At 36.0% G+C, this 14,146-nt stretch overlaps 1 protein-coding gene across 1 annotated transcript in view; it reads right to left on the bottom strand.

Annotated features, from left to right (window-relative positions):
* Window positions 1-1,503: 1,503 nt before the first annotated feature.
* The window catches only part of LOC119576706 (ribosome-binding protein 1-like), a 68,683-nt gene continuing 56,040 nt past the window's right edge, over window positions 1,504-14,146 (bottom strand). Inside the window, exons 22-25 of the mRNA XM_037924353.1 lie at window positions 13,128-13,172; window positions 10,755-10,877; window positions 8,039-8,135; window positions 1,504-3,420 (exon numbers count right to left, since the gene is read on the bottom strand). Of these exons, the coding sequence (XP_037780281.1) occupies window positions 3,407-3,420; window positions 8,039-8,135; window positions 10,755-10,877; window positions 13,128-13,172 (279 nt within the window). The 3' untranslated portion in view covers window positions 1,504-3,406. The remainder of the gene's footprint in view (window positions 3,421-8,038; window positions 8,136-10,754; window positions 10,878-13,127; window positions 13,173-14,146) is intronic.

The following is a 14,146-nucleotide window of genomic DNA, read 5'->3' as shown; positions in this document are numbered from 1 at the left end:
GTTTCGATAACGTACGCCACGAGCGGTCTGTCGATAAGACCCAAACGCTGGGACACGAGCTTGCAGTTAGTTGGCCTCGACCAGTATAATGTCTAGACCAAGGTTTCATTGATGACTTATTACTCCTGATCATAAACGCTGCTCTTCATATCCAATATTCATGTCCTCACTCTACTTGTTTTTTCCTTAAAGTAGTGTACCATTCTTTTGTTTGCATGCAAAATGGTTTTACGATGTAATGGTGGCAATAAATATACATATAATTTTTAATTTATAAAATATACGTTGCATTGTTTAATTTCCCAATGAATTACTCTTGTACAAACATACACACATCGCACTCGCGACATGTCATAGTAAGGGTCCTCTAAAATACCTCTAAGAGAACCTGGCAAGCATCACCATCCCATTCCGGGTTGGCTTGTTGGGCAGGTCGCGAATGTGTTTGGTATATCTGTCGAAATGCATTTGCATTGGACATTCTCTGGACTTGCTCAAGTTTTGATATATGGCTTTGTGAAATTTCATACATAATGAACTGAAAACTTTCATAAGTAATTGCTACCCATGACAATCAAGAAAGCACACCTAAGCACACTAATTTTGTCAATATCGTGCGGTATGTGGCCAAAGGTCTAGCTTTCAAAATTCACATTGAATTGTCTTACTCTACCTTACTCGACTGATCTTTATAAATCCAAACTGCGTAGAAATAAGACCTTAAATCCATATCATAAAACCTCGTCCACTGATCGACTACGTCCATTGTTGGATTACCCATCAATTTTGCCCGAAGAGTGCAATGTTCACCGGGCACTATTCAATTATGTGGCCAGGGCCTTCACACAAGCAGGGATAATTGTCGGGCACAATGGTGGGTGCGAGTAAGCTCTCTACAAGTCAGATAGACGACCCTGGGCACGAGTCAAAATGTGGAGTCACAGGCGAGTAAACCAATCGGTTTTGCCTGCCTATGTGGAAAGGCCATTCCAATTACAAAAAAGCATATGCATGTCCATTCACATATTTACCTCAAATTCTTCAGTGTTTGAAGCGAGCATTGCTTTTGAGCAGCTGGGCAGTAATTTGCATAGATGTAAATGCCACTTCAAGATCAAGACAAGGAGCTATGTACAAATTTGACCTTCTCCAGACTCCATACTTATTTGATATACCACTTGTTAATCGAGTTTAACCAAATTCAATTTGGACACAGTATTTCATACTATTGTATTAATTAATGACCTTTTTCTGCAGTTAACAGTTGTAGCTTTATAAATTCTAAATCCATGGATTTATGGATTAGTTCTCAGATTCCCAGATTTGGGGGTTATTGAGGGGGGGATCAAAACACCACAATCAAATAAAGTACTAATTTCTTCAATTCTTCACATCTTGAATGTATGGAAAAAAGAGATCATTCCGAATGATATTAATTTTCATAGTCTTCACAATCATTTAACATTGAAATAACATGTTTGAAGGTTGAGGAAAAGTTCAAGATACTGATAAACCATGTATTTGTGTTTGAATACCAGGTCCAATCTCACCAGGTAACAATCTCACACGCCAGGCTGGGCAGCACATGGGCACCAATTTTAAACACCACTTTGATCTTGTAAAGCATTTATACTAATCAGTAATACCTACTGGCTATGATTTATTTCTTGGGTGACTATTCTATAGATATAACTGGGGCTATTTAGCATATGTATAATAGCCCCATCACAAGCAGTTTGACAAACCACACCTTAAAATCACCGTATACCCTTGGAATTACAGATTCAAAAAAATTATTATAAAAAGAATAGAATGTGTTCAGATGTGGAATAGGCAACCCCTATCAGTCTAGAATACAATCTTTCAGAGTTGGAGGATGTAATGCCATGTCAAACAGATTCACCTCAGCACAAATACAAAGACAAAAAAAGGAAGGACCTACATCCTCGAAGGTGTATCATTACAACCCCAACCCACAAGAGCATCCAGGCTCAGGTCATCTGCCTGTTGGGAAAGAATAAGCACCAGATTGCCCTTTGATCCCCCTACGACCTGCTATTTGTTTTTCCTGGTCCCAACCCGTGCTACCCGCCCCAAGGACAACCACACTAACTGCCACACTTGTGTTCTTGGCTCCTTGCACCGTACAAAACAATAGTAATAGTAAATCTTGGTCTATGGGGATTATTACCACAGTAAAGGATATGCCGACGTGAGGCGCCAGAAGACATAAGCAAGCCCACCCAGAATGGACTGGAAACTTGGGAAGTGTCCTAATGGCCTACTGGAATAGTTTTCCATTTAGTTATACAAAACTGGTCAGTAAAATATGTACCACTGCTGTGTAAACTAAAAAAAAAAAAAATTGCAACACATCCATATTAAATTATAAATTCCTCAAAGAATATCAAGATCGTCAGAATATATGAAAAGCTAGAATACATATTAAACTATACTATTATTCCTGTGCATGGTACATTACTTCACTGTCCAAGTGGAGAAAAAATATAGCCCTTTCAAAAAGAGGGGATTAATCATCACTGGAATGAACTTTGTATTTTTAACTTAAGATTGCTCTTGCTGCATCAAGTGTAAAATACGTTATAAACACAAGAGTGAATCTCTCCAATAGTAAACAAAAAATACAATGCTTGGCAATGCCCCTAACCCTTTGCAGCAATGGAAACTAAAAAAAGAAAGTGCACCCACAACACCACAGGTGATCAGAACTTGCTGTCAAACCTCTTGGTTTTCACTTTTACATCATAGAAGACGACTTCTGATAATAACAAAGAACCAAGCACAAATGTAAAAGCATGAATAGAAAAACTCTTTCCTAAATGAGCAAGTCTCAACAACCGTCTGCATCACACTGATGGTTCAAAGACAATGACCTGCAAGACTTCACTGTCACTGACAACATTGCACTTTATAATTGCCACCAAAAACTGAGCAAACCTTTTGGCTTCACAACTCATTTCAATTTAACAGTCTTGATACTCAAAATAACCAAAGCAAAATTTACAATTCCAATAAACAAAGCCTTTCAAAACAAGTAGCTAGTAATCTTCAGTGTGAATCTCAAAATTTCTTCCAAAGCATACATGCAAGTTGAACACTTACAACTAACAAAGTTGTTCAAATTCATACTGAGAAAATTCAGAAAACAACATTTTTATAAATGGTCCTCACTTGTAACAGCTATCTCCCATGAAGCTTCAATTTCCAGGACATTCTACAAAAGAATATTTGTATAAAATACATCTTAATAGCAAAAGTCTTCATGGCATTCAGCTGCTCTGGCTGTGGACCTCCAACACTGTGGCCAAGGTTGGACGATAGACAATGTCAGTGAAACTCTTGCAAGTTGTGGCTGCTTCTTGTACCTCCTATTATTTTTCACTGCTTAGCCCCAGCACCCTGCAACAAATAAATATACTCATTAGTATTTCTTTGTTTAACTGGGAAAGTAGATTAGTTCTCTAGGTTAGAGAATGGGAGGGATGAAAGGGATTATGAATATCTACTGAATATAAATTCATTAAAATCTCCATTCAGTGGGATCTCCACAAAATATTTAGTGGTTATGTTTGTCATAATATATTCAATCATGGAAATGGGGAATGTATTTTTATCCTGATAAATTCAAGCTAACTACTTCAGTAAAAAATGCCAAATCTTACCAGCAAATAGTTACTAGTACAATGACAAAATAATAATAATAATAATAATAATAATAATAATAATAATAATAATAATACAAAGCCTTATATAAATACAGAAACGTTCATATCTTCTGTACAAAATGTTACCTATCTACAAAAATGTTTTTGGATCATCTTTTGTGAAACCAATTCTTCCAGAATTAATTTTCCTACCAATCTAAAGAAAAAAATCTAGACCTTTCACAATTATTCACATATATGAAAGTCAGTACTGTATCCTAAAAATGTTCATATGTCAAAACTGATGCAATACGGTTTAGGGAACTGACCACAACTAGGATTTTTAGTCATCTTTCTCTGCTTCCCTCAAGACTAAGACCTCAAACCTAAAAAAAAGTATACAAAAGCTGCAGTACTCCCCACACTTGATATATTCAAACTTTCAAGAGAATGGCTGTAATACATCCAGATTAATATAAATTCTTTATCTATAAAAAGTACTTTTCAAAGATTCACTTGTTTTATAACAATTTTTTTTTAAAGGGTAGCTCTGAGAGAAGCCTTAGAATGGCTAGGGGACATTTTAAAGAGTCAAACATTACTCACTGCCCTGTTCACTGTGATTTGTTTAATTTTGTTTACACACATGGCACCACAAGTTACCAAGGAGTCAATTACTAGGCACAACTTAATTCCCCTATCTACACAATTCCTGGATTTTTTTTTTGGGGGGGGAAAAATCTATATTAGTAATGTTAATGTTTTAATAATATTGTCAATAATGAATATCAAAAACACTGCTACAGCAAGAAATGATTCTTTTTTTTCTTTTTTACTGAAAATTTAAGGAATGGGGTAAACAGAAGATCAGGTAGGCCTTTACTCAATCCAGTCTCAGGAAGGGAAAAAATTGCAACTCACCCTAGACCAATTTGTGGGGAAAAAGGTGGTATAAAGCATCAAAAATATTGTACATGAGTTTTAAAAACACCAAATATGTGTAACATTAAGTAGTTATACAAAACTGGCAGTGCATGTATTGTCACTAATGGGTTAATAAGCAAATGTCTTATCAAAGCTGCATCTGACTTTTTTTTCCAAGTCAGTCCTTGGCATAAAACGTTCTAGTATCAGGAAAAAACTATCTACTCCAATTAATTCTGTCATTTTGTCAAACACGAGAGAACAGCTGCAAACAATAACAATGTGTTACATGAAAAACATGGTGATACTTGCCTCATGTACTAAATGATAATTATAAAGGCAATCACAACACACAAAATTGGTTAGAAGATTCTTTGTATTTACCTTACTTTACTTGCTTAATACCTGATGCAGGTTACCTTTCACTGTTACTAGTATTGCACAGGGAGGGAGGAGAGAGAGATAGAGAGAGATAGAGAGAGACAGAGAGAGACAGAGAGAGATAGAGAGAGACAGAGAGAGTGAGAGAGAGAGAGAGAGAGAAGTGTAAGAGTGAGAGAGAGAGAGAGAGAGAGAAAGTGTAAGAGAGAGAGAGAGAGAGAGAGAGAAAGTGTAAGAGAGAGAGAGAGAGAGAGAGAGAGAGTAGTGAGTGTGATGGTGAGAGGAGAGTAGAGTGTGTGTGTGGATGATGTGTGGTATGGAGTGTCTTGTGTGGTTGTGTGTTGTGTGTTGTGTGTGTTGTGTGTCGTGTTGTGTTGGTGTCTGTATGTGTGTGTCTGTGTGTGTGTGTCTGTGTGTGTGTGTTGTGTGTGTGTGTCTGTGTGTGTGTGTCTGTGTGTGTGTGTCTGTGTGTGTGTGTCTGTGTGTGTGTGTCTGTGTGTGTGGTGTCTGTGTGTGTGTGTCTGTGTGTGTGTGTCGTGTGTGTGTGTGTTCTGTGTGTGTGTGGTCTGTGTGTGTGTGTCTGTGTGTGTGGTGTCTGTGTGTGTGGTGTCTGTGTGTGTGTGTCTGTGTGTGGGTGTTGTCTGTGTGTGTGTGTGTTGTGTGTGTGGTTGTGGGTGTGTGTTGTGTGTGTGTGTGTGTGTGTGTGTGGGTGTGTGTGTGTGTGTATTATATATATATAAATTTTTTTTTTGAGGAGGGAGGGGTACTTGTTGCAATTGCTAAATAACAAGCAATTTTTCCAGAAATAAATACAATGCAGAGAATATAATAATGATAAAGATTTACAGTACAAACCAAAAAAAGGATGAGCAATATTTAATTCTTAATTTTTTTGGTAATACTGTAACATTTGTGTGCATTATCAGTGAAGTCTGATAAAACAAATAGTTAAGCTAATGCTTTTATAATATGGACTGAACCAATATATTCAGTCCTATAAATCATGTATAAGTACCACTGTATGTGCATCTAAAAGATACATTTACTTTAGTCATTGATATCGCTTCAGATACAATGGATAGTCATGATCATACGCACTCCTATCAGTTTACCTCATAGTTTTAACATACTGTTATTCCTAAACATTTAACATTTTTGTTCACAATGACAGGCTATTTTAGAGGAAGGATCAGCCTCTTGTTGGCCCCCCAAATAAAGTTTATATCAAGTTTGTGTTAATTCAGATTCAGATTATTAGTATCAATATTTACTGGATATACTGATAAAACATATCAATAAACCCCTGTTAGAGGATTTCCTGGTAAAAGACCTGGGATCCTTCACATTCAACTAGCTAAAGCAACAGCCTAAAAGCCATTACAAAGATTTGGAAGGGCTTGGAAGCCATGCAGGGCAAGCAACAAGAGGATAAGTCACAACATGCAAGAAAATCATGTACAAGAGATATCACAACTATTAGGTACCTTTTATTACAAACCTTGAGGTGATCTAGATCAATATTCGTGAACTCATAACAGGTGCATGTGTGGGATATGTACAAGTATGAAAATGTAAAAGAAAAATTCCACTCCTAGTGCCTTGGCATCCACGTTAGAGTACTTTACGGTAAAGAAAGGAAAAGAGAATAATCCTGGGGAGAAATGAAGCAGAAAAAAGAACATCAAGTATCTTTTTATATAACTAACAATCTTTAATCATGTCTTTCTGAAAGAGAAAAAAGGGTTAATCAGAGACAAATTAGATGCCAAACAAATTTACAGTTAGTAACCAGTAAATATCTAGGAAAAACAGGAGAAAGGAGAAAAGGAAGACCAAACATCCAAATTGAAGAAGGCAGACAGGATCTGTAACCATGCAAGAAAAGAAAAAAACAAAGATATGGCCATGTGCATGCATACAATGTTTGAAGATGGACTCCTTTGCATTCATTAATACTGTGTTAAAGCCTTTCAGTTACTACACTAAAAACTTCATCCATGCTCCAATTCATAATGTACTGTAAGGGGGGGGGGAATCTATATATAAAAAAAAAAAAAAAGTGGAAGGAACAAAAAAAAAATAATAATAAAATAAAACAAATCTGCAAATCATAATTAAGTATTAAAACAATACCCACAAAAGCAACAAGCTAGGAATCTCAACTGGAGTGCATCAGTTGGCAACTGGTAACCAAAGTCACAACAACAATGCAACTGAGGAGCAATTGAAATACCTTAAGGGTCAGTGCTTTTCCCTATTAGTTTTCCCAAAAATCCCTGAAAGACAATAAAAAGGGTTAACAGTCTGCAAAGAGGCCAAAAATAAGAAAAACATCCGTGTACATAGACACCACGACTGATATCTAACAAGCTGTGGGTTAGTAATACACCTTACAAAATCATGCAACACTTAGAAAACTAGAATATCCCACAAACTTGAACATAATTCATCTTATAACATTAATCTGCAAGACATATTGTGAACAGGTTTACAATTTATGCTCTGACATCTGCTGACATAAGACTTGCCTTTGAAATCATTCCACAAATTTAGGCCCACAAAATTCCTTTAACTTGTAAACTTGCTCAACTGAATATTGCAGGTAACTATAAAAGCAAATATACTTCCATAAACGAGGTCAACCATGTCTTCCCACATATTAAAAAAAAAAAATGATGGCCAAACTCAAGAAAGGGTTAAAAAGCACTCACATTTCTACACACTGCACAATTCCCTCTATGCAGGAGCTGGGCTCTCATCAGTCAATTCTCCCAAGTGAAGAAACATCCCAGAAGCACCAAACAGTGGCAGACTGGTCATTGCTTTACTCGCTTAAGCAGGGCAATCCTCCCACAACTGCTAATACATTGCTATTCCACAGAGGTACATTTTGGATAAAATTTCACTTTCTTATTTACCTATTTACTTCCTTTTCAAGGTATGCTTGAAAAGCAATGACTCAAAAGCCATAATGTCCTTCAAAGATATATATACACTTGTATATTTAACCACTACTGCCAAATGATTCTTTGCCTAAGCATCTGAATTTTGCTTACCACTTTTTGTACCTGTTTTTTTATCAACGGCTCTGACAATTGTTCCTTCCCTACTGGTACGTCTGCTGGGAGACTTACTAGCTTTACGAGGGGAACCTCGCAGAGAAAACTGCACAGAGGGACATGCAGTTAGTGGGATGGCAATAGGACAGAACTTCAAAAAAATGAAGTTTAAAGTTCAGGAAATAGGAGTTTTTGTTTGTAAATCAACCAAAAAATCAAGTTTAACAAGATGTACAAGGCCTTTCAAGAGAAAACAAAAAGCTATACTATGTTAATCTTATTTGCTGAAATCTTTAACTTGGGCCCAGTTCACATTGATTTGGCCATCAATTTTACACAGCAATCACAAACGTTTACCTGTCTTGGTAAGTGGCCTACTTAATATTCACCTACAACACAATCCAGCATACTATGTAAAACTATGCTTAACCTTTAGAATATAGCATATTCTATGAAATAGGTCTTCTAATTGTGATTGGAAAAAAAGAAAAGAAAACAAAAAAAGTAAAAAAAATTATCAACACTTGATAGGTTCAATATATACACACTACTAAAACCACATTCAGATGAAGGCATTTAAGTTTTACACCAAGCATTAAAATGCTGATGCATGACACTGTTCGTGCTGCTGGTGCATGAACAGTTGGGAACAATTTGCATCCCTTACCCCACCTGCAGATCCTACGTTCAATCCCTTCTTTATGAACTCTCTAGAAGGATCTTGGAATCTATAACTACAGTTTAACAGAACCTTCAAACAGTAATCAAGTACTATTATTTTGTATTGCCTGTAAAATACTACTTGAAACATGGCAACTGAATGATCAGAATTACTTCTTCCAAAACAAACCAAAAAATGTTAAAGTTAATTTTATCTTTCCAATCACAATTCTGAAAAATATATGTATATAAACAATCCAAAATGCAAATATTACAATCCTACTGAAAGTAACTTCTTTCATTCTGAAGATAGTTTTCAATTGCCAGTTCTCCAGTTCCTTCTTTGCACCTTGTTAAGAATACTAAAATAGAGAGAAAAAATCCTAACAATTCTTTCAGTAACCAACACACCATGGGCTTAACTGGTCATACTGGGCACATGCACTATCCACCGAGTTGCTTTGTTCTATTAATTTGTTTACACATTAGATGGTTTAAAATTTGCTTGCCTCCAAGAATTCAATTACTAGGCTTACCTGACCCAACCATTTATCTCCTTACTTCAATGGGCAATATCAATGAAGTTCTAGCAATGGTTCCTTGGTGACCAACTACTTCTGAAGCCATCTATCTATATGTATAATAAAAACAGTGAATAGTGCACATATACATACACTCCTGGTATCAATGGGTTACACGACTAGTCCTGATGCTTACTTAAGGCATTTAACCCATTACTGCCGAGTAGCAGGAATCCCTGAGTATGATAAAACTCAGGTGATTTCTGGCAACGGCCAAACAGTGGCCGCAGGAATCCACTACATCAAGCAAAACGTCGCCCTCAATGTGCTCTGGCGCGTCACCGACCAAACGGTTTATGCTGCTGGATCACATGACCCAGCAGCGTTGGGTTAATGTATGGACAATTTTATTGATCTATATCACATTGTTTATCTTCGATTTGATTCACGTCAATCTTGAGTAATTTTATCAAAATATGTTTATCAAAATACAATGCAAGCCAATAAAAATACAATTGAAGCATCCATGGGTCTCAAGACATTCACATTATCCAGTATAAATACTATAGTTTTGGTATTTTTTTAATTTCCATTCATTAAAAACTAAATCAAAACTCATATCACAGGTAATTAACCCTTTCCCGACAGGTAGTATTTATAGTGGCCCTGGCCTCGCTGTCAGGGGCTTATATCATCGCCCTAGCATGCGTGACCACTGGACCAAATACCAGTATCCCATGCCGTTTCTTCATAATACTACAAGGATATGTTGTATTTTCAGATATCATTATTTTCTAGTCTCTACTTGCCATACTTCCTGATAAATCGAGACTGAAGGGTATTTTTGTTGTTATATAGACTCCATAGTTGATCATTATTCAGTCTATAGTCTGAATAAAATAAGCAGTGTGCGGCATCATGGAGCTGAAATCCTCAGTTGCAATTTTTTTTTTTTTTTTTTTTTTTTTTTTTTTTTTTTGCATAGTATAAATGAGTGTTAAAAACAACTTAATCACACTTTCAGTGGCAGAAAAATAATATTTTGCCGTGATTGTAAAAAAACACGGCATGTCCATACATACACCATGGCATGTACATATATACCCCCGGCAGATAGTCCCGCCATACCATGGCATGTGCGTACATGCCACCCGTCGGCAAAGGGTTAAAAAGCTTAAAAAAGCTTCCCAGGAGAATGACAAACTGATACCTCAATTCATTGCAAAATACTGTTCACATTATCTAACTTTAAGAGGGAAAAAATACAACTTTGTCCTAAGCTCTAATAAGAAAATCTTTAACATATCAACCAACAAGAAGACCAAGAAATTTGCAAAAGAGATGACAACTATGCTAAACCAATTTAAAAATTATTTAAACTGCCATGGTCAATTAGCCTGAGATTTGTCATTGGAAATACACACTTGTTCTAACAAGCCCATGGTGTGCATTTTGGTCTCCTTTTATGAACATGCAAACCTTTATAACCTTTCTGAAGAAAAGGAAAAATTCAAGTTTGGAAAGCCCAATTGCCTCTGGCTTACCTTTCGCTTCTTTTTAGCTTTTTTTGCCGTTGCTCCTGACTGATCCTGAGAAAGGTTAGTGTCTGTGACTGAGGCAGAGGAAGCGGACATCAGACTGGCGGTGTCGGCACGCGAGGTGTTGTCCTGGGAGCATTAGTCAGCCAAGGTAAAGGGGAGAAGCATGCTTGGTTAAGACACCCAAACCCACCTCTTGTGTGCCCAAAGTGACCTCTTTAAAACCCTCACCTACACCATGACCACTACTCCACCACACCAGCCATACTCCTGATAAAAATATCAACAGACACAAATGACCAGCTAGAGATTTTAAAGAGTCCATACAAGTAAAATAAACAATTTACTTCCCATACACTAGGTATTGTTTATCAGGAATATAGTTGCAGTGCCAGGGTAAAGTCACTGACACATACATTAGTAGAAGTTAATGGCATTGATTCACCATGACATGCAAGTTGATCATTGTGCAGGAAAGAGCTCAGCCACATGGATAAAGCTACATAAAATTTTGATATGATCAGCAACTACATCTTATAATAAAATCAGCAACCCATTCTGATAGGCAGTCTGTAAATATACAACAATATAAAAGCCTAGGCAACATTCGCAAGAGTTAAAGGCCTGCTAGTAATGTGGATGAATAGCACTGCTTGCTGAAGAAAGGCAATGAACTATTAATTCATGAGGACTAGGTAATCACAGTTCACAGCCTGCAGGAGATTAGCAAGCAAGGCAGTACTAACTTTCCCTTTAGGTACTATATGATTGCGAGCACGTGGAATATGTGCTGTTGCTCACTATACAAGTGCATATTTATACTGCCCTATGATCTTTAATAGAAGCAACATTCTACTGAATCAATCCCTGCCAAATTAACAACTAAAGTATACATATGCAAGTAGGCTCAATAAATGCATATTAATATGAATGTGTACATCCTCCCTTTCTAAACTGCTCTTCTTACAAAAACACAATATGAAATAGCAGCAAACAAATGATCACAGTTTATTGGTATTAAGACAAATGTGAGTGAGAAAGAGTGAGATGTTATGAGTATGCAAATGATGTATTTATCGAATACCTTTGATTTAAAATATTAAAACAATTATCACAGTTTGTGACACTGACTCACTGCATATGGGACAAGATCCTAACAGTTATGTAACCAAAGGCTTTTTCTATAGCATTTCCAGAACCCTTAACACTTTGATATGTGTTTGTCCTTTAGGTGCTCATCTTTTTGGGTTGTATCAATTTGTATGCTTCTACCTTGATAAATTCAGTAGTCTCAGATAGGAACTTAGATCTTCGTTAATTACGAATCTCATCACAAGCTTCTCGATATGAAATTCTTATATAAAAGTCGCATAAAATGTTTGCCTTTTAGCATTACATCAAATACATGTTCAGTCTATGTGGATAAAATCTGAAGTCATCCTGACGGTCGCTGGAACAACATAGTAAGAATTTCCAACATGTCCAAGTCATATGGCATGGTAAAGGACTTCGGTGGGATGAAGGTCCTCAAAACCATTCTATAATATTACCGGCTCAAAAAAACTAAGAAAACACTGTGTCTTGCCTTATTGGTTGAATTATATCAACAAGTCAAGTAAATGCCCCTGATCATTGGAATTATCCAGTTGTCTGATTGGACAATGTGCTCACTCATGGTGGATGCAATAAGATCCAAACCTTATGCAACTTCCATATTTCATATGAAGAACAATCTACAATAATAATAATAAAAAAAGTTCTGACAACATGAAATATATATTTAAGTTTCCACAGAAAAAAAAAAAAAAAAAAAAAAAAAAAAAAAAAAAAAAAAAAAAAAAACTCAAACTTTTTACGTCGGTACAAACTTCAAAGATATTATGTTTTGTATCGACCATGATGCAACTTGAAATAATATATCAAAGTGTTAGGCGTTTCAAGATGCTTAGAAAAGCCTTTACAATTATGATAAACCAGTAAATTGTATAACTAAAAACAAAACTGCATGACCATGTTCAGAGCCCATTACTTTTGTAATTACCACTCCCACATTTCACATTACTTTAATGTTAAGTTATAAACATTATGTTATCCTGAAGATCTTACCAAGAGCTGATTGATCTCATCTGTGCATCAGATGTTAATGCATATACACAGAATTTTCCTTCCTTTAATTTCAAACAAATGTATAAGAACTCAATATATTTGCACAGGATGATCACACGCAATCATCAATTCACTCTAAAGTGTACTACAATCCAAGCTGCTTCCTATGTGCTCTATCCACCCAAGTCCTAGCCACTCCCTGCATACTCACCCTCTCCCAGATATCCAACTTTTCTCAAGGTGTCACACAAAAACAACTACCCATGTACTCACCTCTTGACACTGTTCCTCACTGGCTGGTCCATTCATACTTGCATTCTATTGAGGAAAGAAAAATGCATATTAAAAATCTTTTAAGGAGACTTTACATATCATAAGCTAAAGATAACAACTTTATTAATTTCACACATTAAACCATGCACACACATTTATGCACACAAAATATAAGAACAAGGAAGGTTTCATTGCATCTAAGCTTTCCCACTTTATTTTACATTATGGGTTAACTCACTAATCAATAGCCATCCAATGTGAAAACTCAAAAGCAAGTCCTAAGAATTCAGAAATATTCAAATATTTGAATTATTAATAATTTGTGAAAAGAACATTATATCTTTGTTCTCATTGTCCATCACCCACTTTTTTTTTTGACAAAATTTAAGGACTGTTTTACTCTGGACACAAACATTATATACTTGTCAGTGGGGGATTTATAAAGGATATCTACTTAATATCCTACTTTAAAAACTAAATTACTTTCAGATACATTGCCAGAATTATATACACAAACAAATCTTACACATACTTCATACATACTGAGTATAAACAACTAATTCATTCAATCCAATACGTATTGTACATTTTGTACACTACATGTGGCCACAGATTAAATCCAAATGTGACTAGGTGTCAATATGAAAGCACAGTGACTGGAAAGAAAAAAAGTAAACTGATAATTAGTATTTGCCCAAATCACATCTTCAATACCTTCCTATTGGCCTAGCTGCATTCCCAATCTGCTGCCATTCATACACACATGCATACAAGTATATATGATATTAGCATGTAGACAATACTGCAGCAATCTACATGGTTATACTTGATTCACTTAAAAAAAAATTTTAGGCAGAGAACAGGAAAGCTTGGGAGAAGATACAAGGGATTAGTAGAAGAAAATGAAGAGGTTTATGAAAGGAAATGCACAGCTGCTTCAGCTTAGGAATCAGATTCAGAAACACTTGTCAAAACATACAATTTTCTAACTATAGTTGGACTGGCTGAACATAATACAA

This window comes from Penaeus monodon, chromosome 9 (genome assembly GCF_015228065.2).
Source record: "Penaeus monodon isolate SGIC_2016 chromosome 9, NSTDA_Pmon_1, whole genome shotgun sequence".
NCBI classification, from domain to species: Eukaryota; Metazoa; Arthropoda; class Malacostraca; order Decapoda; family Penaeidae; genus Penaeus; species Penaeus monodon.
The sequence above is the reverse complement of the archived record's forward strand: the minus strand, read 5'-3'. Positions and strand labels throughout refer to the sequence as shown.